The sequence below is a fragment of the Anolis carolinensis genome, chromosome 2 (assembly GCF_035594765.1).
Source record: "Anolis carolinensis isolate JA03-04 chromosome 2, rAnoCar3.1.pri, whole genome shotgun sequence".
NCBI lineage: Eukaryota > Metazoa > Chordata > Lepidosauria > Squamata > Dactyloidae > Anolis > Anolis carolinensis.
Window position 1 is genome coordinate 76,019,368 of NC_085842.1, and position 24,352 is coordinate 76,043,719.

General features: G+C 37.4%; 1 protein-coding gene across 14 annotated transcripts in view; it reads right to left on the bottom strand.

Moving 5' to 3' along the window:
• atp2b2 (ATPase plasma membrane Ca2+ transporting 2) overlaps nucleotides 1-24,352 on the bottom strand; it is a 352,745-nt gene that overhangs the window by 48,205 nt on the left and 280,188 nt on the right. For 6 of the 14 annotated variants that reach the window (XM_008105190.3, XM_008105196.3, XM_008105195.3 and 3 more), the window contains one exon: nucleotides 7,351-10,649. The exons of 1 other annotated variant lie outside the window; for it this stretch is intronic. In XM_008105190.3, coding sequence (XP_008103397.1) covers nucleotides 10,338-10,649 — 312 coding nt within the window. In that variant the 3' untranslated portion in view covers nucleotides 7,351-10,337. Of the gene's footprint in view, nucleotides 1-7,350; nucleotides 10,650-14,755; nucleotides 14,812-19,204; nucleotides 19,377-24,352 lie in introns of those variants that run through there. 7 more of the 14 variants (XM_003217665.4, XM_008105197.3, XM_062970001.1 and 4 more) reach the window with 4 other exon arrangements.

Genomic DNA, 24,352 nt, shown 5'->3' on the forward strand with positions numbered 1-24,352 from the left:
ACCACATGTATTTTTAATAAGTAGGCTAAACCCTTCGGTTGTAATAACCCAATCATGGGAATCATCTCACTAATTATCCATTATGCCTATAAAGTCGTATTTATTTTTCTGTACTAAGACTTCAAGTTCATTTCGATTCTTACTCAAATTCTGTGTCTTGGTTTATAGACATGTTAAGCTTTGTTTGCTGCCCATTGCTACCCACATGAACAAAAAAGACAGTCAACTTCCTAATCCATTCTGTCAGGCTGGCACACCGTTCCCTCTATAGATTTCTCACCCTCAAATGAAAGTCTCTTCTGATGAGGAGAAGTGTCTTGCTGCAGAAACACCGTATGTAAGTGAGACTGATAGTTTTCCTCAGTGAAAGAAGAAAAGAAGAAATAAAATACAGTCCCGCCTCTTGCTTCAGGACTCCTGATCTAGTCTTGCTCATGTAAGGAGTTGGTGCTACTTCATCCCTCTATGAGATTTCTAAAGGTCTTCCTCTAGCCATCATCTGGTGGTGGTGGAATGAGATGAGGGTGAGACAACTTGGCATCAGCCAAGACTGAATACTTCAGCACACATGCAGACCTCAATAAATGCAATTTTACCTCAACATCATTAACTGAGCTGTGTTGCCCAAGATAATGGCAAGGCTCATTCTTACAGAGCCAGTAAGAGAATTTGACCAGTATAATATCATAAGGTATATAACATTACACTGACACAAACATCCAACTGCCTAAGCAACCTAGAACCAAACAGATCCATTAAACTAAAATTTACAATTTGATATTTTCAGAATACCCCTCCTGATAGACAACAATTTACAGTGTAGATACTATGGTCAGAATCCTACTGGTTAGTCCCAACTAAAGTAGACCAAATGGATCAAATATTGAATGCTGAGTCAACACACATGAAAATCACACTCAAAGGCACCAAAACATGTATTACAAGGAAACAATTGGAGTAAAAGCTTTTCCGTATTACATCATGATTAACCTATGAGATCAGGAAGAAATGAGGGTTTGATTCTAACTCAGTGAAGCCATGAGTGGACACAGGGCTAGAATTGTGTAGACTGGACTACAGTCTGAATGGATTTATTCCAAGAGACTGGATCCACATTTCAGCAAATAGAAGATAAACACAAGCTGACTTTCCACTGTCCTCCACATCTCACCACTCCCCATTACCCTCTGAAAATAATCTCTCACAGGCCAAAAGATCCTGTAAAATGAAGTGGGATATTGTGATTGTGGGATATACCTTTCCTTGTTCCCAACTACTAAAAGTGCTTCTACACATTTTCCATAATGTTGATCACCTTTTTCCTCTTTCCCCTGCTTAATGTCACATTGCCATTCAGCAGGCCCTCAGATTGCTGATGGGGTGTTTTCAGGGGTCTCTAAGGTTATACAGTTGAGAGGAGAGGCTGTCATCCTCCACTTTCCAGGGATATAGACTAGATATGGTTGCCTTGTTGCTGAAGATAATTATTGTCCAGGTCCTTCCTTAGATTCATGTATGCTCCATTTGACTTTCCAGCAGAAGGAGAGATGAAGTAAACCATTTGGTGCAAAGAGAGATCACGCTATGTATATCTGAATACAGATGTTTATTACACTCAGTAGGACTGCTGCACTTACAATGGACAACGAAATCACCATGTGCCATGGCAACTAGTCACATATAGTTATGCAGAAATTAAATTGAATTAGGGTGTGTGCACAAACATTAATGTTCAAAAGCAGGAAACAGGATGGAGATTTTCAGGCAGGTGGAATTCTCAGCCAAGGAGTTCAAGTACCTTGCTAATATACAAAACCCAGGATTCTATAACTTAGATAGAATCACAACATTGTAATTCTGAATTGGATAAGGGCCCTGTGAGCCTGTGTGCATAATGCTTGTGTATACCAATTGCGTGCCCCATCTTATTTTGCATTCCTGTTTTTCAAATGGTGGCTATGTCTCCTGGAGGCAATTAGGAAATCTCCCAACCAAAAAAAAAATTGACAGATTTGAAAATTTTCTAAACAGCATCCTGTGAGCCCTCAGTCTTCCAGAAAGCTTTCATAGTGATACTTTCCCAGTGATCACATTTCAGATACTACATCAACAGTCCTAATTACCTGGATGTTAAGGTCAGTGTCTAAATCTCAAGATCCTGCACTAGGCACCTGCCCAAGATGTGATAAACTGCAAAAGACAAAGAAATAATATGCTTCATCAATGTAATTTTTTGTGTATGACATTGATCAGAGAGTGAGCAAGAACCCAGAAAAGCAGATAAACCTTGCAATATTCAGTGGTAGAGGAGAAAACAATTTCCAACTTGAAATGAATTATCAACTGGTTTATCTGCTCATTCACAGATTCAGCCAGTGGCATAGATTGGTTTTGTAGATATCAGGGTCAATTCAGAAGATTATTTAATAGTCATACAATGGGATTTGAGAAGATTGTCAAATAATGTACACTCTGAAAACATATTTTGTACTTTATTTTGTTGCAAATTGCTCTTTTAATCTGATATTTCACATTGTGATTTGAATAACGCTTAATAAATAAAAATTAGCATTTAATATATTACCAAAAGCAATCTTCAAGAAAAAACAATTTAAAAATGATTCACACACATCTTAGTGCACAATGAATAATAAATTAAATTCACATTTAATTGAATCATGTTTTTAAAGTTAGTGGGGGATTGCTTCATTCTAGTGCTACTTGATTGTTCTTGCAAAGTGACAAAACAAGTTGCAAGGAAAGTGAAAAACGTAAGTGTACCAATTTAAACACACTTGCTCTTTATAGAGCTGTTTATATGTAAAATCTTAGTATGTGCTTATCCTTCCCTAGTAGAACACAATTCGTTTGTCAAGCTTATTGTACTCTTCATGAAGAAATGTAAAATAACCCCACACTTTGGTTCCATACTTTCATTTTTGCTTATCTAGGCCATTGTCTTTCTGAAATTAGCCTTCCACACTGAGCTACAATGGCTCTGAGAAAACAGAGTTCAAATTCCCATTCAGCCATGGAAATTCACTGGGCAGGGAAGTCACATTCTCTCAACCCCAAAGGAAGGCAAAGGAGAACTCTCTTCTGAAGAAAGAATGCCCTCTGATAGTTGTTGTAAATCAGAGTTGACATAAAATATATTATCAATAATAAATCACAAAAGATAAGCTGCTTGATATATAAATCAGTGACTTGACATGCAACTCTGAGATGTAGCGAGTATAAAATACAACCCCAAAACACATTTTGTGCTCTTCTACGAGGAAAAAAAAAAAGGAAAACTGACCTATCACCAAACTGAATAGTTTTACTTGCGTTAGTAAACAGATTAATACAATAACCCATTGCTATGGAGCAATGTAGGTAAAGTCTACATGGGCAAGAAAACCCCATGGCTTCAGGGCTATCTGGATAGTGGGTTCAGGTCATATGGAAGAACAAGCAAAGCTCGTTTTCTGCTGTGCTAGAGACTAGGAGTGCAGCTACACTGCACAATTAATTCAGTTTGACACCAATTTAACGGTTATGGCTCAATGCTATGGAATTATGCAAGTAATAGCTTTACAAGATCTTTGGCCTTCTTTGCCAAAGAATGCTGGTGACTCATCAAACTGTAACTTCCATGACTCCATAGCATTGAGCCATGACACCTAAAGTAGTATCAAAGTGCACTGATTCTAGAATGTAGATGCACCCTAGGACAATGAGCAATAGATTCAAACTACAGGAAAAGAGGTTCAACCTAAACATCCTGACAGTAAGAGGCATTCATAGGTGGGATTTGCTGCCTTGGAGTGAGGTGGAGTCTCCATCTCTGGAGGTGTTTATACTCAGGCTGGATAGCCATTTGTCAGGAGTGCTTTAAGTTTCCCTGCATGGCAGAGGGTTGGACTAAATGGCCCTTGTGATCTCTCACAACTCTCTGATTCTAAAATTCAAATGAGGCACTAGCACCATCAATCATTCCCTGTATTCATCAGCACAGGGAATGAGGATGGATCATGCCCATGTCACCTCTCCTTCTTCCTGATCATGCGGGCGTCACTGCTGATGTCAAAATGATGGCCAGCAGCTCACACAGAGCTTTGTGTTTGTCTGGGAGCAGCAACAATGACATGAAGGGTAAGGTGACAGTCCAGTGGGGCCAATGTGGTCTCAGCCTGGTTATACTGTTGGGATGCCAATGTAGTACTGTGACAGGCTTGACCAGGTGTTTCTGGCTGCCTTTGGGGACAATCTGAAATATTTATGTTTTGAACCAGACCCAGATGTAGAGCCCAGTGTTGATTCACTCCTAGTCAACTCTGTCGACGATCCATCAAGCAGAAACCTTGGTGTTGTAACCCTTTCACCAGTCTACTGTAGCAGGAAGTCTTTAATTTGCTGCTGCTAAGCTACTGTCAGTGCTACTATGGCATCATAAATTAATTGATAGTTCATGGTTTTCCAAGTAAATTTAAAATTTTGAAATGTTTATATAGTGAAATACCATCACTAATTTATATGTATTAATTTTAATCATAAAGGATTGTAATATAATTTTAATGTATTAAAACAAAGATTTTAAAATAAAATGGGTTCTTAATTCTAACTTTGATATTCTACAATTATAATATATATTTATATTAAACTAACATTACACCTGATTTACATTCAGTTTTGTAATTTTAATTATTACAACATTCTAATAACCTTCACTTTCCCTTAGGCGCCATCCCCCTTGAGCATTCAAATGACGTAAGCAAAAGTGGTTGTTCCTGCAATAGTTTATGTCACAATAAGTCAGTATAATCACATGGATGCCCAGGAAACAAATAGAGGACCTTAACATCCATTATATAATCTACATTAGTCAGATTTTAATATGCAATGCTCAGGTACATATGTGAGCATTGTTTGCTTTTATGTTTATTGTGTAAGGGGTATTCAGTACCCCTATGTGCAACACTCCCTCTCGCCTTGCAAGGGAATTTCGCAGTACAACCAGCCTCCATATCCATGCATTCTGTATTCACAGATTCAACCATCCATAGATTCAACTAATACTTCAAAACAGATTCCAAAAAAAAGAAAAGAAAAAAAGAGCAAATCTTATATAAAGGCACCATTTAACTACACCACAGCATACAATAGGACCTGGGTAGCCATGGATTTTGGTATCCATGGAAGGTCCTGCAACCAAGCCACGGATACAGAGGACCTTCTGTGGCTATTTTGTGGATGCAGGAGGGACAGGGAAGTCATTTAATAGCTTGTGGAGTTGTATGTATAGTAGCTGGGGAAAAGCGAGTATAATCAGATAGCAGTTCTGGCAGAAAGGGGAAACTGTCATCATCTTGGTTGTTTGAAGGATGATGACTGCTCCTTTCTCCCAGCTGTAGAATTACAACTGGACATGTTCAGGAATTCCCATCTACTCTCAGTCTACTAAATGGCTACAGGAAGCTAACTCATTGCTGAGAAGGTGCTTTCTATGCGGAGTAGGGAGGATGAAGTACCCAGCAGAAGTACACTGAGTGATATGGAAGGGCTTTCCATACTATACTATCACAGTATTATGGTTTCATTTAAACATCCATGGCTACATACCATGGATTCTTCAGATTTACAATTTAGAGAATAGTTAAAACTTTCATCCAGAGAGCATTACTAGGGGTTATCCATAGGATGCAACCAAGGCAATTAAAGTCAAATCATAGTCCAGCAACTATGTAGCATGAAAAGGCCTAGGACTTCATCCTCAAAATATATTTTCACATAGGCCAAACAGTAAAGATCATAAGTACATTTAATATTTAACCTGCATCTCAAGTAATTTCCTAAGCTGTTCATGATTCTCTGAAATATTTGCCTACACTAAAAACTGTAAAAATTGAAGAGGTAAAATGACTGAATTAAAATGGGAAAGATAACTGCATACAGAATCAAAGTTCCAGCACTGACTGCACTCTTCTGTTTTATAAGATGGCATGGCATACACTGTATAGCTGGCAACCTGTTAGTGTAGTTTTGCTTGTTGCTGAGTTTGATTCCTTCCTTCCTTCTGTCCCTGGACCTACCGTAGAGCCACTGAGCTTCATTCCCACAATTGTTCTGTGCCTGGAAGAGAGTGGGACATATTAGAGTAACATTGGTAATGTTACCAATGTTAGCCAGGTGTGAAATGATTCCAACATCTGCTGAGATCACTAGATCTCAGCGGATGATATGCTCATTTTGCACCTAGCTACAGGGACATAGCCAAATGTTTCTGCAATTGACACACCTCTCCCCCTGGTGGGGGGCTTCAGCAACTCTCAATCCAGTCTGGAAGCAGTGTAATCTGCGGGGGGGGGGGGGGGTATTGCAGCCCTAAAGTAATAAAAAAAATTGGTCTCACCTTGCCAAAATGTGGTGGGAATTTTATCTCAGTAGGGTAGGGATAAAACATTTTTAATTATAGTCTTTCTCTTTCCTATATTGTGAAAATGCAGGATAAAATTTTATACGTGCAATTGTACTATGTCCCTTCTTGCACTCCTTTAAACCCACCTCTTAGTTGAAAAGGCCCTATGGCCATTTCGTGACCAATAGAGGAAGGGGGCATTGTCTGACTATGGTCCTATAACCAGGTGCAGAACAGTGACATTACTTGGAACGTTTTGAGCAGTCAGAACACAGTTTTGACCCCCTGCAATGACTGAAAAAGTGACTTATGAAGGTGTAAGTCACAAACAGGATGCTAGCTAATAGCCACAGTAAACATCTTCCCTTGGCATAGCAAAATCATGAAGATAATTTACTTCACAGCTGGATTTGATAAGTGGGGAAATCTTCCTCACCAGTCATGCTTTAGTAAAATCCACCATGGTTTACCAATCGGATACATGAGCACTGTTCAATGAAAAGTCCACAGGTCCCTTTCATTCATAAGGAGGCCAGTCCACAAACTATCCCTTGTATGCCATAATTTATCAGAAATTCTGATTCAACAGAATATTTTTTTCCTATCTGAATAACTGAAAAATATCAGGGACTGCCTGAACCAGTGACTTTTAAATGTTGTGTGTTGTATCCACTGAAAGTTGAAATAAAAAAGGATGTTATATCCAGACCTTTATTGTTCATGCTGCTTTGTGAATTTATTATATTTTTTTTCCTTTTAGTTTCCACTTGTGCTCCTGCTAGGAGATATCTATTAGACAGTAAGCAGCAAGAGTAAAACATTATCATTTTGTTTCAAACTATAAAATAATTTACATCACATATTTTACTTTTGTGTTTGTTTGTTTCTGAAACCACAAACATTCCAGCATCACAATGTAGGAATAACAATAGAAAGCATAACCTTTTGCATAGTATTAAATGAACAGAGACAGTAAGTTCTTTATTTACAATTATTGTCTAGATTTAAAAAATTCATAAAAACAGATGAATAAACATATAGTAATAATAGCCCCTAGTGGGATGGATTGCCAAATGTACTGCTGTAATTTTCCACAAATCTCATGCTTTTAGGTACAGTACATCCAGAGCAAGCATTTTATGTATTGCAGTGAATTTCAACATATAGATCATTTTGGTTTTTTGATCCATTCTTCCTGTCACAAAGAGGGCAAGCAATATAGAAAGGGAACATATACACAGCTCATAACTGAAAAGTTGTTTTAGTTCATCTTCCTTCATTTTTTAAAAAAGTCTTTTTATCATATACATAAAGCATGGTTTCTGTTTACAGAATCCAAAGTTTCCTATGCATCACAAATAATATATGCTCTATTTTCTTTCTCCTTCTTTTAACTATATATGTACAGAATGGAGTGTTTGTGTTTTTAAACAGTATTTTCAAGTCTGCAAATGGTACCCTAATGGCTATTTTAAAAGCAGTATTACAATGCACACACACACAAAATGAATTTTTAAAGAATGTGATGAAAAGCATAAAATAAAAGGCAAATCATCCATATTAAGATGAAATAAAATAAAATCCAGTACCCATGGTTTTGAAGATGCTTGAGTCCAAAGTCACATGCTTTCCCCTGTATATAGACTTTATTTTCTCAATTATGCTATACCAAGGAGAACACGGAACCACAGTGTTACACAAAAGGTAGCCAGTGTTATTTGTAGTCCAAGGCTGAACCCCTACTAACTTTCCATTAGTTTGATTCTAATCATAAGCTGCTGTGCTTGGCTCTTAAGCCAGATCTGAGAGTTAAGAAATTGTTAACACGATCTGTTGAGAAGAGGGTTGTTTAAGCCTGGGAAGATTGGCTCTTCTGCCAGACGTCTGGTTCAGTGTGAGTTTTGTAGAGCCAAGAGACATTAAAAGCTTCTCCTGAAAGTCCAGAAGCTGGCCATTCAGGCTGGTTAGCGCTTTACCCGGCTGAATAGTCACTGTACACCCTCAGAGCATTAGCCACTCCAAACTGTGGTTTAGCCAGGAATCTCATCTTGTTGGAAGGGTTTCTGGTGTACAATAGTTCTTCTGACTACAGAGTTGTTCTGCCTTATTAGCCAACTTTAAAACAGCAGGCAATGTGATAACAACATTTCCAAGCTAATTGAAAGGGCCTTTCGCCCAACCTTTCTAGCATAATTGATTGTATATTAATCAAAATGTCTTTTTGCACTGTACAGTTTCATGGAAAAGATCATATGCTGAAAAGTCTTGAATCAAACTTTGTATTAAATACAAAAGTCGTTTTATGAAAAATCTGTGATCCACAAAGTGCTTTGCAGTAGTTGACATAACAATTATATCAACTTCTAAATTACCAGGGCTGTTACCATCTTGAAAACAAAACTCTCCCACAATATTGCAGATTTTCTCAGTTGTCTTCCTCGTAGAAAGCAGAATAACATGGGGAAAAAACATTCTTGGATTATAGTTATGTGACTACAGGAAGACAAACTTGGTTTTAAAATAATCACACAAAGCACATTTTAGTATACACTTCATAAAGTTTCATTCAGGTCTACATAGTGCATAAAATGATTTTTTTTTCTTTTTCATGTGAAAGCAATAAACCATAGTGGTTCTCATCCAAAATGCCAACAGCCCATATTTGACAAGAAATAAAAGCCTAAATTTCTAATGGAACAGAATCAGCACACAATATTTCAACGCTAGCTTGATTCTTATACAAAGCCAAATACAACTTAGTTTTGAACTGATATTCAGAAACTCCATTGAGCTACATTATAATCTTTTTAAAAAATGTTGACGAAGCCACTTAAATAAGGAAATGGCCTCGTTGTTAAGTATTGCATCAAAACAAAGTCAAACAATTCATTAAAAAAGAGAGAGAGAGCAAAAAACCTGATCATGTAAATTTGTATTTAAAACAAAGGAAGCCGTTCTGTTTCATTACTCCCTGTACAGGATCACAATGCTACATCCAGTATGTTATAGTTTGGCTTCTTTTGTTATTTGCTAGCAATATCTACATCATTAAACTAAAAACAAAACAAAAAAAAAACTCTTATCAGGCGAAATCAGATCACAGTTGTAATAAAACATCCAGGGTGCCATATTGCAGAAGTTTCATTCAATTGAGCAATTTGTATATTATCTCGGCAGGAAGTGCTGTCTTAATCCTACAAATAGTTAAGGATATTTATATCTACAACTCTGTAAACAAATTACATTCTTTATTTTTAGGACATAAATAAGTTAAAATAGAGCAATTTGAGCAGAAAAAGGCAACATGCCAACAAAGAAATGCGTATATATGTGTATATCTATAGCTATATATATGGATATATATGGATATATATATATGAATATCTATATATCTATATATAGATATGGATATATACACATATATCATTATAATATATTATTTATATATCTCTATATATAGTCTCATAAATGCTTATTTTAGGTTCCTCTTTCCAACTGGTGCAAATCTACTGTGCAAGTTAAGCTTTGCAACTTCGAAAAGGTTATTTAAATTAATCTATACAATTGAGTCCATGCCGCACAAGCATTAAAAAAATTCATACAACAGTGAATTGGATAAATTGCCTCAGACAAATTCTCTGCATTTCCTGCGTATGGAATAAAAAGAAGGGAAGTTTGGAAATGGAAGTACATTCATGCAGGAGGGCATTTGAATTGTTTTTGTTTGTTTCTCCAGGAGGAAGAGGGGAATAAGAGGGGAAGATGTAAATCAGCCATCCATTTCCCCCCAAACCATTGCGATCGGTGAGTCACTCCCCCCTTGTCCATTGCAAACAGCAGTTCAAACAGCTTCTCAGCCAGCATTGTTTATACGTATCTGTTTATGTATATATTTTTATTATTATTTATATCATTATTTTTTCAGTGACCTTTTCAGCTAAAGGGATGTCTCCAGGCTATGGATAGGGCTTCCTGGACTAGAAGAGGTAGCTGATTTACTTGTGTCAGTCGTAAGGTTTATTCCACTGTCAATAGCACTATTGTTCTTGTTCAGTGAGGATGGTGGACTTGGGTTTTGCTTGAGTGCAGGGTCTTCTTCTAGTTCTGCGTCATCAATGAGAGGGATATGGGGCTGGGAATCTTCTATCCTAAATTCAGGATGAGTCATAAAGTTGTGAATGGAGGTTCTAGATTCTGGTTTTTCTAAACCTTCATAGAGAGAGCTACGGAATGCCTTCACGACGCGGATCTGAGAGGAGGGAAAAGATAAGAGATGTCAGTGGTAACTGTCTTTTTTCCTTTAATCACTCTCTTGTGATTTAGATGGGGGTTTTTTTTAAGAGGGGTGAAAAATGTGGTGCATGGTTACGGCAGAGCAGGCAGCTGTAGTCCATAGTCTCTGGATGCCAAATGCATAAACGAGTGGCTCAGTTTTGTGCATTTTGTGTGTCTGAATCAGCTGCAATGTTAAAACCATATGAGTTTAAAGCCATCAGAACTGTGACCAGAACTGATGGAGCGCAGGGGTTAAAGAAAGCGAACATCCACTCATGTGGCACATCCCTAGTAAAAGACAAGCAATGTTAATTCCAATGCAAATGTAGAACCATGCACGTTGATAGTTTTGCAGTGAGTAAGTAAGAAAGCTTTTTTGTTGTTGTTTTAAATGTCTCAAGTAAATATAGAAAAAGGAACACAAAACAAATTGAACATCTCAAATGAGAAAGCACAAAACACAGACACAGTTGGATGGATAGGTATGAAAGACAAACACAGGAGCCAAATGTAAGGAAAAAAAAATACATACTTTTAAAAAAAAGAACCAAATGTAGCAGCCAGGCACAACAAAAAAGCCAAGCAGACAAAAATACTTAGGCAAAAGCATGCGATACAGGAAAAAAATCACAGTTATCACATGAACACAGCTAACCAGCACACAACAACTACACTTGGAAGCCTGGATAATGTGAACATGTAATTGTTGATCCAAGTTTTTATTTTTACTTCATGCATATGTGAGGTAAACACTCGAGTATAGACCCACTGTTCTAGCCATTTGCTTTAAAATAACTTTTTAATAAACAAGTCATGCTAAAGAAATTATATAGTGGTTGCTGAGTTTCATAGAATTTAATCACAAAGCATTGGATTTCTTCCTTGTGAGAGCCATTGATAAAGTGAATTTGAAGGTAGCAAGTTTTTATGCCTCATCTGCAGTATTTGTTCTATGTCCATTTAGTTAAGTCAAGACATTTTCATTGCCTTCTTTCACTAAACCATATGGACATGGGAGAAATCAGTAACGACTTGATAAATACAGTGTCATGACGGCACAGTACACCAATCTACTGTGTCTGCAGTGAACTGCAAGAGCCAAAGAGCATGTTGTTTGGGTCAGGAAAAGGACATGTGGTCCTCCATCACAGACATGGAAACGCATTTTAGATTTCTTCTCTTGCCAATGCCGAGGTTTCTATTGACTGTTACTGGTAAGAAAAGACAGCATTTCTTGACGGGGAAAAACAGAATGGCAAGTATGTAAACTACTGAAAAATGTATTATGACTTTAAATGAATTCTAGGATTATTGGACTTTCCATTTATCTCCTAATTACAATGAGGCATCTATTGATGCTAACTTGAATGAGACATCACGGACACATGCTTTAGGCAGAAATGTGACGGGCATGCCACTGGCTCTCATTTGAGTTGATTAAGGTCTTGAATGGATGGAAATGGTCATGGCCTGAAACATTTATTTTTAAAAAACTCTGCTGCCTCTTATTCCAAAGTCCCATGCATCCTTTTTGAAACTGCTAGAATACACTGGTCCAAATGAAATTAGAGAAAGGCTGCAGCAGAGTGCTTACATTTCGGAGATCTGGACAGAGGGTTAAATCCCAAGAGAATATGAATGGGACAGAGTTAAGGCAGAAGTCATTAGTTCAATTTAGTTTCTAAAGATGGCACAAGGCAACAACCACAAGCAGAAATTGTCTTTTAGTATGGAGATAACTGGCAATTACTTTGTGGCTGCTTCAATTCTTAGCAGTAGTAAAAAGAGGAAACAGCTGTTGTAAATGTTACAATGATCAACATTTTGAGTCAAATGGTTGAAGGTGCTATGATAATGGGACGGGGCATAGAAAGCCATTACTATTAGGAGAGAAAGCTGTTAGAAGCACTCAAGTTAGGTTCCTTTCCAACAGTGATAGCTTTCCATGCCTTTTCCTGTGTCCTCCTCCAAACAATGCACTACATCAGTGTAAAGCACCAACAGGAATTTGGTTCAGTCTTCCAGCGTCTGCCTAGGAATGGGTAAAGGTTGGCTCCTGATATCATACTGGGATTTAGAGGAGGAGAAACAGTTAAACACAACTCAAGGCCTTTTTTTTTTCATTGCAAAGAGGAGTCTAGGCAACTGACAGATTCCCTTTGCTTTGAAAAGTAAATGGGTGGATGATAACATTTTCAAGTTATACTGCTCTTTATGATAGATAAACATGGAAAGAAAAGCTGCATTATTGCTTGGCCTTTATTCTTCACATTCCAAGGGGAAAACCTTCTAACCTTCTACCTCAGGTGGCCCGAGGAGCTCTGTTCTAGGGTTCATGGTGGTGCAATTCTACCATGTATTTAGTGCTACTGGGTCATTTTAGATTTTATTCATTTGTTTACTTAATTTTTAACAGATATTTCTCCCAATATAGGGACTCAAGGCTTAATGGCATAACAGCCATTGAAAGAATTACTTTCAAGTAAAAATGGTGCTGCTGAATCTCTATTTAAATGGGACTGTGAACAGTATTTATTTGGGGATTTCTCTGGGGAAATGTTTCATGTACCCTAAAGGAAATACTCATACAGTGATTTTTTTTAAGTAAAATGTTTATAGTAAGAGCCTGGCGTATTCATCAAACTGTTTCTCAATTTGGCCAGCAACCCCTGCTATACATTAGTAGACCATGCCCTGGAATGGAAGGGAACATCGGAAAAAGATGGGGAAGGGGATGTTAGGAACGTGAGTTTGCAGGATCACAGACTGATGTTCCATACGTAAATAAGTGAATTCTAAAGAATAGGCTTGCTCTATCTCACAGAAAAAAAAATATAAAAATCAGTATGTGTGAAAAATTCAGGACCTAATTATATATAGTACTATATACATAATGTAAGTATTTTATATATGCAGTATTATGCATAATTAAAGCCTACAACACCTGGTATTTGTTGGTAGTCTCCCATCCAAGTACTAACCAGGACTGACCCTGCTTAGCCCCGAGGACCAGTGGTGATCTCATGCCTTTAGGCTATTTAGACAGAAGGTGATAAGGCTTTTTTTTTTTTGCAGTGGGAAGAAAATTGGTAAAATTACTTGTTGCTTCCTTCAAAAATGAAATGAAAAAAGAATTGCACTCCTAATGTTTAGATAGATGTATTGCTACATAGGTTTCCCTTCCAGAAGCAATATCTACATGCTAGAAGATGCTGAACAGCAAAAGAAAACTTGCATGTGAGCAGAGAGGGGGGGAAAGAGGGGAAGGAAAGGGAGGTTCCACTGACATATCATCAGATTTAGCATATGTGCATTTATTTTATCTTCCTGATTTTCATAACTAGTTTCTACTGAAGTTAAATATAAAGATACATTTATTTATCAAAATTTAACTAGATCAGTGAACTGAGACCTGACAATTGAAGTGGCAGCCTATGAGAGAATTTATTTAAGTAGTCAAGATTTAATGGCTTTCTAAAGAACTGCTTCTATGCTTGCTAACTACAAGCATATGTGGGGACAATACCAAAACAGAAACAGATATCAACTACATGGTGTTAATGTAATGAAAATATTTTATGAAAAGGACAATGCCAAGGAATGACAAACAATGAGTTACACAGCTCCCTTTTCTTACAAGAATGAAGACAACGGGAAAAAGAAACGGCTCTTAACAAAGGTTCTTGGATGGGTTTGGGTACAACACATCAGGACATTTTGACATGGCTTTTGTGTTTCCACTTCTTTCTTCTTGGTTGCTGTAATGAAGAATGTTTCAGTTTTGTCCCACCCTGAAAGTGAGACTAGTTGCATCTGGCAAAGAAAGGATATAAATATAATTTTTAGATACTGCAGATTTTACCATCTTTGGAAGAAGAAGAAAAACCCCATCCTGCTAAAGTATACAGAATATCACTCCTGACACAAAAATGCCATGTAAACACACAGGGCCAGTTTTCAGTTGCACTACAGCAGGTAGCATATGGGCTTATACTCGAATGTTTACCTGGCTTCATATAAGCCAAGTATTTGGAGTTTGGTTCACATTCATTGTCAGGCTCAAGGTTAAAGACTCACAACCTCTTTTTATTTCACTCTCTCCTGCTGAACCCTTTTGTCCAGTGATCTCTAGCCCTCTGGGAAAACAAACACATTTAATATTCAGAAAGTAGAGAGTAGGGCACCGAGAAAGCAAATAATTCAATTCTTTTGAAAGGACAGTAAGGAGATTAGTTTATACTGTAAACACAAAGTCAATTTGCCAAGAGATGCCAACTCAGGATTAACGTTGCTATTTTTGGTTAGAGGTATGGCAATACAAAGGCAAGACTACAAGGGCTGAGTAAACTGATGCAGATTTCCTCTCTATTTGAAATGTGCTCTGAATATTTAAAACATGGAAGAGCATTTCACTCTTGACAATAAACTCTCACAGTACACCCATGCCCTAGTGCTGGTTATGTGGACTGGCGTCACCATGTCAGTGCACAGCTGGGGCAAATTCTGTGACTACTTTGTCAGTTTTCCAAGCCAATTCACCAAATCACAGCTAAAGCATGAACAACCTCCACATGGTGAATAAACTACTTTGTTTTTAATGCTCTGAACATATTTCAAAAGAAGTAAAAATAAAAACGGGTGTCTCTATGTCTTTCTATGTCATAGACATTTGGAAGAACTCTGCAGCCTATAGCAGATGTGTCAGGTGTGTATCAGTAGCCCCTATGTCCTATTTATAAAAGTCCTACCAAATTATGGCTCAAAAAAGGGGGAAAATAAGGAAATCATTGCTGCCTCTCCCTTCCCCCTCCCCCCCCCCCCCCCGTCTCTGTCTCTCTCTCTCTAAATACATATACAGAGAGGGGGGGGGGAGAATGAGAACCTGAGTTATTTATGCTGGCTGATGCAAAGTGGACCACAATATATGGAAGATCACTAGGTGGACAACAGTAAATTTTCTTTAGCTAAAGTGGGGGAAGAGAACTACTCGTACCATATATACTAAGCTGAATGTAGGTTTAGGAGCCAAAATGTTACTATGGCCTGTGGATAATTTGAGAATCATTCCACAGAGAAGAAAAAGCACCAATGTCACTTCAGGCCAGAAACAGTGCCATGGTAGAGAAGGGATCAGTGGTTTTATATATACAGTAGAGTTCCGGTTATTCAACATAAACGGGCGGGCCAAATGTCGAATAACTGGATCTGACGGATAATAGGGAGCCCTATTATCCAGCAAGCCGGTTGAAGGAAGTGCCCCATGCACGTTGCTAGGTAGATAGCAAGCTACCTAGCAATGCGCAGGGGCACTTCTGCCCCGCCTCTTGGAAAGCGCTCGTGCGCATTGCTAGGTAGATAACAAGCTACCTAACAACGCTCAGTGGTGCTTCCTAAGCCGAGTGCTCACTGCTCCGCCCCTTAGGAAGCGCCTGTGCATGTTGCTAGGTAGCTTGCTATCTACCTAGCAACGCGCACAGGCGCCTCCCAAGGGGCAGAGCAGCAAGCACTCGGCTTAGCGAAGCACACGGGCACTTCTCTGCTCGCCGCCCTGCCTCTTGGGAGGTGCCCGTGCGCGTTGCTAGGTAGATAGCAAGCTACCTAACAACGTGCATGAGCACCTCCCAAGGGGCCTGGGACGTCGGATAATACGGAGTGTCGGTTAACCAGAAGTTCCTTGCTTTTCATCAAAATTGGGAATTGTTTCAGGATTATTTATTTTAAAAAAGGAAATATGTATCACTTAACAGTTCAGCTTCTTTGCTTTTGCATGCCAAACCATCCAACCATAATGTTTTACAGAAAGTGTCATATATAATTCAAAATGTTATTTGGAAAATGAGTTATTATAATATAAACTACAGTTTTAAAATGAAAATAAAAGTATCCTGATTTTTAATCCATCAGAACAGGGTGATAAAGGAAATTAAATGACAGAGGAAGGAGAAATGCACAGACTTCTTTTGCAATCATCTCTGAGCCTTCAAGTAAGGTTAGCCTCTCATGCCAGCTGTAGCCTAAATTTTCATCAGAGTGGTATTAGTTTGGAAGGATAGAGCATGCAAATCTTTAGGTCCCACTTCTGTTATGCTGTCTTTTACTCTTTAAAGGGCATCTGACCAGACAGGGCCATACAAAAGGATACTGTATTTTTGTCTCATAAACTGAAAGTTGTCTGTGTGTATCAAAGGAAGCAAAATTCCCTGATAGGAACAGACTTTCACTCATGCAGTGGGACTCCCCTATCTGTCTTCCTCAGTAGGGTGCCTAAAACTTTTCCTTACTCTGTTTTGAAGGGTCCCACAACCCTCTGGATCACATATTGAGACTGCATAGGGAAATGCAGGGGCACAGAAAACTGCCCAGCTCCTAATTCTGCTGAGGGAAGTGGCTGATCTATTAGTCAGGAAAACTGAATGCAAACCATCCATGTCAATTGTAGAATCATGTTTATATGGGATTCCTATAACTTTTATATAACTATGAATAAAATCATGGTTAGTACCAGCAAGAGTAGACCCATTGAATCAATGTCTCAAAGGTAAATCCCACTGATTCAATGCTTCTGCTCTAATCAGGTTTACCAAAAAAATTCAGGCCTATGTGTGAAGCAGTTTTTATTGCTCAGTGAATATAATAACACTAAGCAATATCTGGCAAATCTTATCTTGCTTCAGTTAAATAGCCCTAATGGATAGAATGATATACTATTCACATGTAAAATTATAAATATTATCATTTTGTTGACCTTGATAGCAGTTTAAATATTGCAACAGCAATATTTGAATACAGGTTTTTATTTATTTTGGTCAGGACAATTGTATTCCCAAGTCAGAGGAACTCAGTGCTCAACCATGTGGAAGAAAGGGTGACATCTGATGGGGTTTTTCTTTAATTTTGGTTTTAAAAAACCTATTTCCTTCTAAAATGGTGTTGCTATGTTCTACAATGACTGACAGATGATACTCAGCTAAAGTTCTACTCCTCGGCAGCAAAAGCCAAAGATTGGTAGTGGACTTCAGTATATGAAACTGGCAGGACTTTATGTTTTAAATAGGATCTTGGTCTGTGCATCTACATTTTCCTCCAGTCTGCCAACACTCTCAATTTACTCATTTTTAACCTCTCCTAGTTTGGTGTCCTAGCACTACCAGTACAAGATCTGCAGACCTTTTAGTAGGAACAGGAGGGAGCAGATCCAAAACTGGACCTCAACTTCAGAAGTTCCCTGGCTTTGGAAGTGGAGGTCTGATATAGCATGTAAGATTAGATAATCCTAAATTGAGTTTCTGGAAGAACACATCTCTGATATAGACAAATGAAAGGGAATAGGCTTAAAATATATAAAAGCCTGTAAAAATCAAAATATTTATCTTCTATCTATAATAAAAAAGAACATGGTTTTTATAAATGGGTGCAGAGAGGAAGAAAATCAGAACTCCTTCTCCCTTTACTGCCTTTTCTTAAATATAACTATTTGTAATTAATGGGAGATACGCTTATTTTTTAAAAAATTAGAATACAAAGCAATTTTTAAAAACTCTTAATTATTATCCAGAAATGGCATTAACTCCATAGCAATGTAAAACTGCATTTTGCCATTCCAGAAACAGAAACTGTGCATGGAGAGGACCCAAAATCCTTTGCACTAAAATATACCGTTTAAGTCTGAATACAAGAGACTAATTTTTGCCAACAGCTTACAGGACTGAATGAGGAACAAAGCTGAATAGTTTGCCAGCTGATCTACAGTGGAGATGGGCTGAGCAAAGAGAACAAAAATAAAAGATTCTCTCTGTGTATTTACTTTAGTCTCTCTCTTTTTCCTTCCCCACAAAAACTTCTTTAAGTGATGCAGATAAAGATTGTCAGTGTTAATAAGTATATTCTTTGTTTTTGAAATTTGGGGATGATCCTCACAAAGAGAACTTCTTTCCATTCTAATTTAATATTTTAGTATTCATAAAAATTATGTTATGGAACTTTTGCTGTTTATTAAATAAATATTTTCTTTAAATTATGTAACTATGTTTTTATTAGACATAAATGCATTAGGTCAATGGCAAATTTGGAAGCTATTTAGTAACTTAGAGCATGCATAAGTTTATATATTTTTCTAAGGTTTTATTGCTAGAGAATACTAGAGTTTGAATTATTATAAGAGAAGTCATCCTCCGAAAAACTATGCAACAGTTAAAGCAGTGTGTGAAGATTGAAAGAAGACTTGTGAGCATATGAACTCTTCAGAGAGGATATGTCATACAGAGCCATTACACTCTGAGAGAAATTAGTGTTTATTTCATGAATGAAGAGTGGCAAGACCTTAGAGACAGACCCTGCTAGTGAACATGAGGCTCTTTAAAGAAGAGTGCAGCAAACTGCTCTTAGGTTGTGCCTGCATACACATTTCATCTATGTGATTTATCTCAGGATGGCAAAAGATAGGAAAGACTCAGTCAGTGGCTCAGTCTTGAATGACTGCTAGGTAAGTTGGCATCTCTGAACCCAGATGCATTAAGAGTTCACACTCACGCCCAGCCGCCGCAGCAGGTGTGCTGGTAGGAGAGGAAAGAGCATTGGATAACGAAACGTGGCTAGGGCTAGAAATATTGGTTACATCCTGGTTCTGGCTTGTGACGGAGGATTGTCTCCTGAGAGCCCCCTGAAAGGAAGTGCCACTCTTGAAAGTATTGACTACTTCGATCTGCAATGGAGGAAAGAACGAGACAAGTTGCTTGAGGAATGGACACAGCTATGCAACTGACAGCAGGAATAATATTTACCCCCACAGCTTGTACAAATCTCCAGTTGATTTCCAAGATCAAAAGAATAAACGCACCTTTTAAAATTTGAATGACGGGCAGTTTTTGTACAAAGCAACTTTATGCAATGCAACTGCTATTGCAGCAATGTATGGCTACAAATGACTGGTAGTTAGAAAAGGACTGTCTAAACCTAATGGAAGTCCCAACTACAATAGACGCATTGAACTATTGACTCATCTGATTAATTCGATGGTTGCCTATTGGCACTACAGTATTATAGCATTATTATTCAACTTTCACTGTCATGGCTGCAGACTATGGAAACCTGTAGTTATTACTCTGGTGAGATACTGGAGGAGCATCCAGCTGAGAATTTTCCATGCTCCCTCCGAAACAGCCAATCTTATGATTAAATAGGACAGAACCATGGTAGTTACAATGGAATAATAGCATTATAATTCTGTAGTGTGAATGGGCCAAAGATTCAGGCCTAAATAATGCTATGTGCATTTTGGATTTCAGTAGATTGTATTATAGCAAAAATTCAAATACATTTCAGCTGATTACATATGAAAGTATTATCATAATATTTCTCAGCATGTGGTTCCCAACAAATGAGGGGGAAAAATAAATCCTTTCCAACCTTGCATAATATATGGTAATACTTTCAAATACAATTCTATGCAAGTCTACTCCGAGGTAAGCACTGCAGAATTCAGTTGAGCTTACTCCCAGATTAGTGTGTAAAAGTTTGCATAAAATAACAGCATACTTGTTGCTTAATATATGCCATACAAATCAGTCACAGTGACAGTAATCAGTTTCCTTTTAAATGGGTTCTTTTGTAAAATTAGTATACAGTTTAATCCCAAGAAAAAAATGATAATGTCATTTTAAACATTTACCAAAATACAACTAATTATAAAAGCTGCATTCTTAAAATGTTTTCCAGCTATAAACACTGCAATTTAAATATTTCTCCTATCAAATACATCAGCATATCATGGTGCCTAAGGTCAAAAGGGAAGCCAAACAAGTTTAAAAATATATCAATTTAAAAAGATGACACCTCACAGGATTTCCTTATTGGCTTGGCTATGCATAAGGAAGTTTCTACTTCAAATTTTGCATGTTCCAAAAACTCACTAATATAAACGCTCTCATCCTCAGTTACCCCATCTGTGATGTGGGGGATAACAATACTGACTTACCGTACATTGCTGTCAGAATTACAGTTAAATAACACATGTGAAAGGCTTGGAATATGAGGTAGTTCTATCTATATGATGTGTAAGATGAGTTATGATATGACTACATGAAATATTACTAGAGCTTGGAAAAGTAATTCTTTGAAAAGCAGGGGGGGGTGTCCCAGAATCCTCCAGCCATTATGATCACTGACCATACTGCCTGGGATCTCCTGTAAGTTGTAATCCAAAAATGTTCCTCTTCAAAGCCCTTCACATTAGTAGGAAAGCAAATTTGAGGGGGGGAAAATCAGAGAACTATCGAAAATCTCCAATGTATGTTTCAGTTAAATTCACTGCAGAAACCATTATGAACTATGCATTGTGTGAAGAGGTTTTTAAAGAGGCTGCATGATAAAAAAATGCTGATAGAGGGAAGGAAGATCCATCCACTGGAGAGAATTCTTGGCTTCCAAGTGGACTTTCCCTGCCACACACCCCAAAACATTCTGCCCCTGAAGGGTATTAAATAGAAATTGTATTCAACAACACTAATACTAATAATAAATGTATTTGTCAAGGACAGGGAAACTTTATCATGGAGTGGTGATAATCTTCACATTTTTATATTTATTTTACTCAAATCTGCTTGCAGTTTTGTAGCTGCATGCACACACAGACCCCCACAAAATGGTTCCTTATGGGTGGGAAAATTTCTATACAGGAATCAATATGTTCACACAGAATGAACCAAAGTTAATTTTGAAGGGAATCTCCATAGTACTGTGGAGTGGAGTGTGAGAGGTTATCTGCTTTGAACTTAGAACTCATGAATTACATGTGTCTACACTGTCAGTTCAAAGCAGAAAATCAAGATTCAGAAATTGGACCATAAGGCAGTGTAGATAGGACCTGAGAGTCTCTATAAACAATGACTACACATGAAGCATAATGAATCTCCTAAAATCAATTTAACAATTCTTCTACTTTCTTTTTTTTTAAAAAAAGATACCTTTACAGTGAGCCTACATGATAAAAACGACATTCAGTTCAAAGAAAGGATAACATTCAGGACAGATCAACATTCATTACTGTTATCACAAAGATGTGACTGGCTGTTTCTTCAGAGGACAGTAGCTAAATATAATTTTCACTTTATTGAATCATTACTGGGAAGTAGCACTGGGTTTCTTTTACACTACACAATTATAGTACTTTCACATCACTTTACTTGTCATGGCCATTCTACGGAATCCTTTGATTTGTAATTATGTGACGTATTAAATCTTTTCATCTATAAAGCATCTCTCAAAACTACAAATCCCAGGATTAGATAGGATGAAAGCAGTTAAAGTGGCATCAGACAGATGGAATTTCATACAATGAGAAAGAGAAACAATGGCAATTCTGGTGGCAGATCCTGTTGAAAGTTTACCCTTTATATGAAGTCAGTGGAGACAATACTTTAAAAGGTATAATTTTGTCTTTGCTTTTTTTAAAAAAAGATGTAATGTTTTGTTTTGTTTTTTGGGTAATTGACTATTACCTATATTTCAATAGTAACCCCTATTACTCTGTGTGGAGACACTTTTGAGTGAATGGAAATTTACTAAAAAAAAGTTATGTTTACAAGATATGTATTTTTTTTTTTAAAAAAAAAATTTAACAACTGCATTGAATTCTCAGAAGACTGTCCTAATTTTCTAATAACTAGGAAGTCTCCTTCCTTCCTTCCTTGCTTGCTTCCTCTCTCCCTCCCTCCCTCCCTCTCTTCCTTCCAAAAAATAGGAAATAAACCTGAGGAACCTGAAAACTCTCTAATATTCATATACTCCCCAGAAAACAGATATTGTAGAATAGTGTGTAATTACTGCATAAAAATATACATTTTCTCACTTGGATCACAAAACCACAATGTCTTTCTTGTTGTTTTTCCAATGTGAATACAGAACAAGGAATTCTTCAATTGCCCCACCTTACATAAGACCCAGAAATAATGAGATATGAAAGGTGATTTTAATGCTTCTTCTTTATCATCTGTTTCTTAATACTCAGAATGGCATCCAGAATGAATAATTAGTAAATGCAGCACTTTATCTATCTACCTCATACCACTGGTTTTATCATTGTCACTCCCTGCACTTTTGGCCCAGCTCGCCTCGTTTAAGTTTTTATGCTGTTTTTATATTATGTTTTATTATGCTACTGTTATTATTTTATTGCTTTACTATGTTCGTTCTGTATGCATTTTATTTTGTTCTATTGTAATTGTTCTGGGTTTGGCCTCATGTCAGCCCCCCCGAGTCTCTTTGGGGAGATGGAGGTGGGGTACAAAAATAAATTATTATTATTATTATTATTATTATTATTATTATTATTATTATTATTATTAGCTGTGCCCGGCCACGCGTTGCTGTATGGTGGTATGGGAAATAAAGTATTGAGGAATTGGTGGTAGTTAAAGTAAAGGGTAAAGGTTTTCCCCTGACATTAAGTGCAGTTGTGTCTGACTGAAGGTTGGTGCTCATCTCCATTTCTAAGCCAAAGAGCTGGTGTTGTTTGTAGACTCCTCCAAGGCCATGTGGCATGACTGCATGTAGCGCCGTTACCTTCCCGCTGGAGCAGTACCTATTCATCTACTCTCATTTGCATGTTTTTGAACTTTAGCGTTGGCAGAAGCTGGGGCTAACAGTGGGGGCTCTGTCTGCTCCCCCAATTTAAACCTGCGACCTTTCGGTCCAGAAGTTCAGCAGTTCAGCACTTTAACATGCTGCGCCATCAGGGGATATTATTTCCTAAAGCTTGTGAATATACAATATTTCTGATTGGTTTTTTTTTGTCTGATGGAGGCAAGTATGAATGCTGCAATTAGGCAAAATGATTAGCATGTAATGGCCTTGCAGCTTTAAAGCCTGACTGCTTCCTCCTTGAGTGAATTTTTTGTTGGGAGGTGTTAGCTGGCCCTGATTGTTTCCTGTTTGGAATTCCCTTGTTTTCAGAGTGGTGTTGTTTGCGATATTTTATGTGCTTCTACTGTCTGTGGCCCTGAGAAAACAGAGGATTTGCCAGACTTTGATGATGGGAATACTTTGTTGGGAGGTGTTAGCTGGCCCTGATGGTTTCCTGTGTGGAATTCCCCTGTTTTCAGAGTGTTGTTCTTTATTTAGTGTTCTGATTTTAGAGATTGTATTGTTCTGTTTTATTATACCAAAGTAATTTTTATGTATTCTGATTTTAGTGTTTTTGAATACTTGGAGCCAGATTGTATTCATTTTCACGGTTCACAGCAACACAATAATAATAATAATAATAATAATAATGATAGTAATAATAATGACTTTGGTAACACACACTGCTTCACTCTCTTCTCAGCTTCCTTTCTGGAAGAATCCTTTCTTGGGAGGTGTTAGCTGGCCATGATTGTTTTCTTTGAGGAATTCCCAATTTCCCTGCTTTCAGAGTATTGCTCTTTATTTACTGTCCTGGTTTTAGAGATTATATTGTTCTGTATTATTCTACCACAGTAATTATTTCATATTAAAGTAGAATCTCACTTATCCAACATTTGCTTATCCAATGGTCTGTATTATCCAATGCAGTCTGCCTTTTAGTAGTCAATGTTTTTGTAGTCAGTGTTTTAAATTCATTGTGATATTTTGGTGGTAAATTTGTAAATACAGTAATTACTACATAGCATTACTGCACATGGACCTACTTTTTCTGTCAAA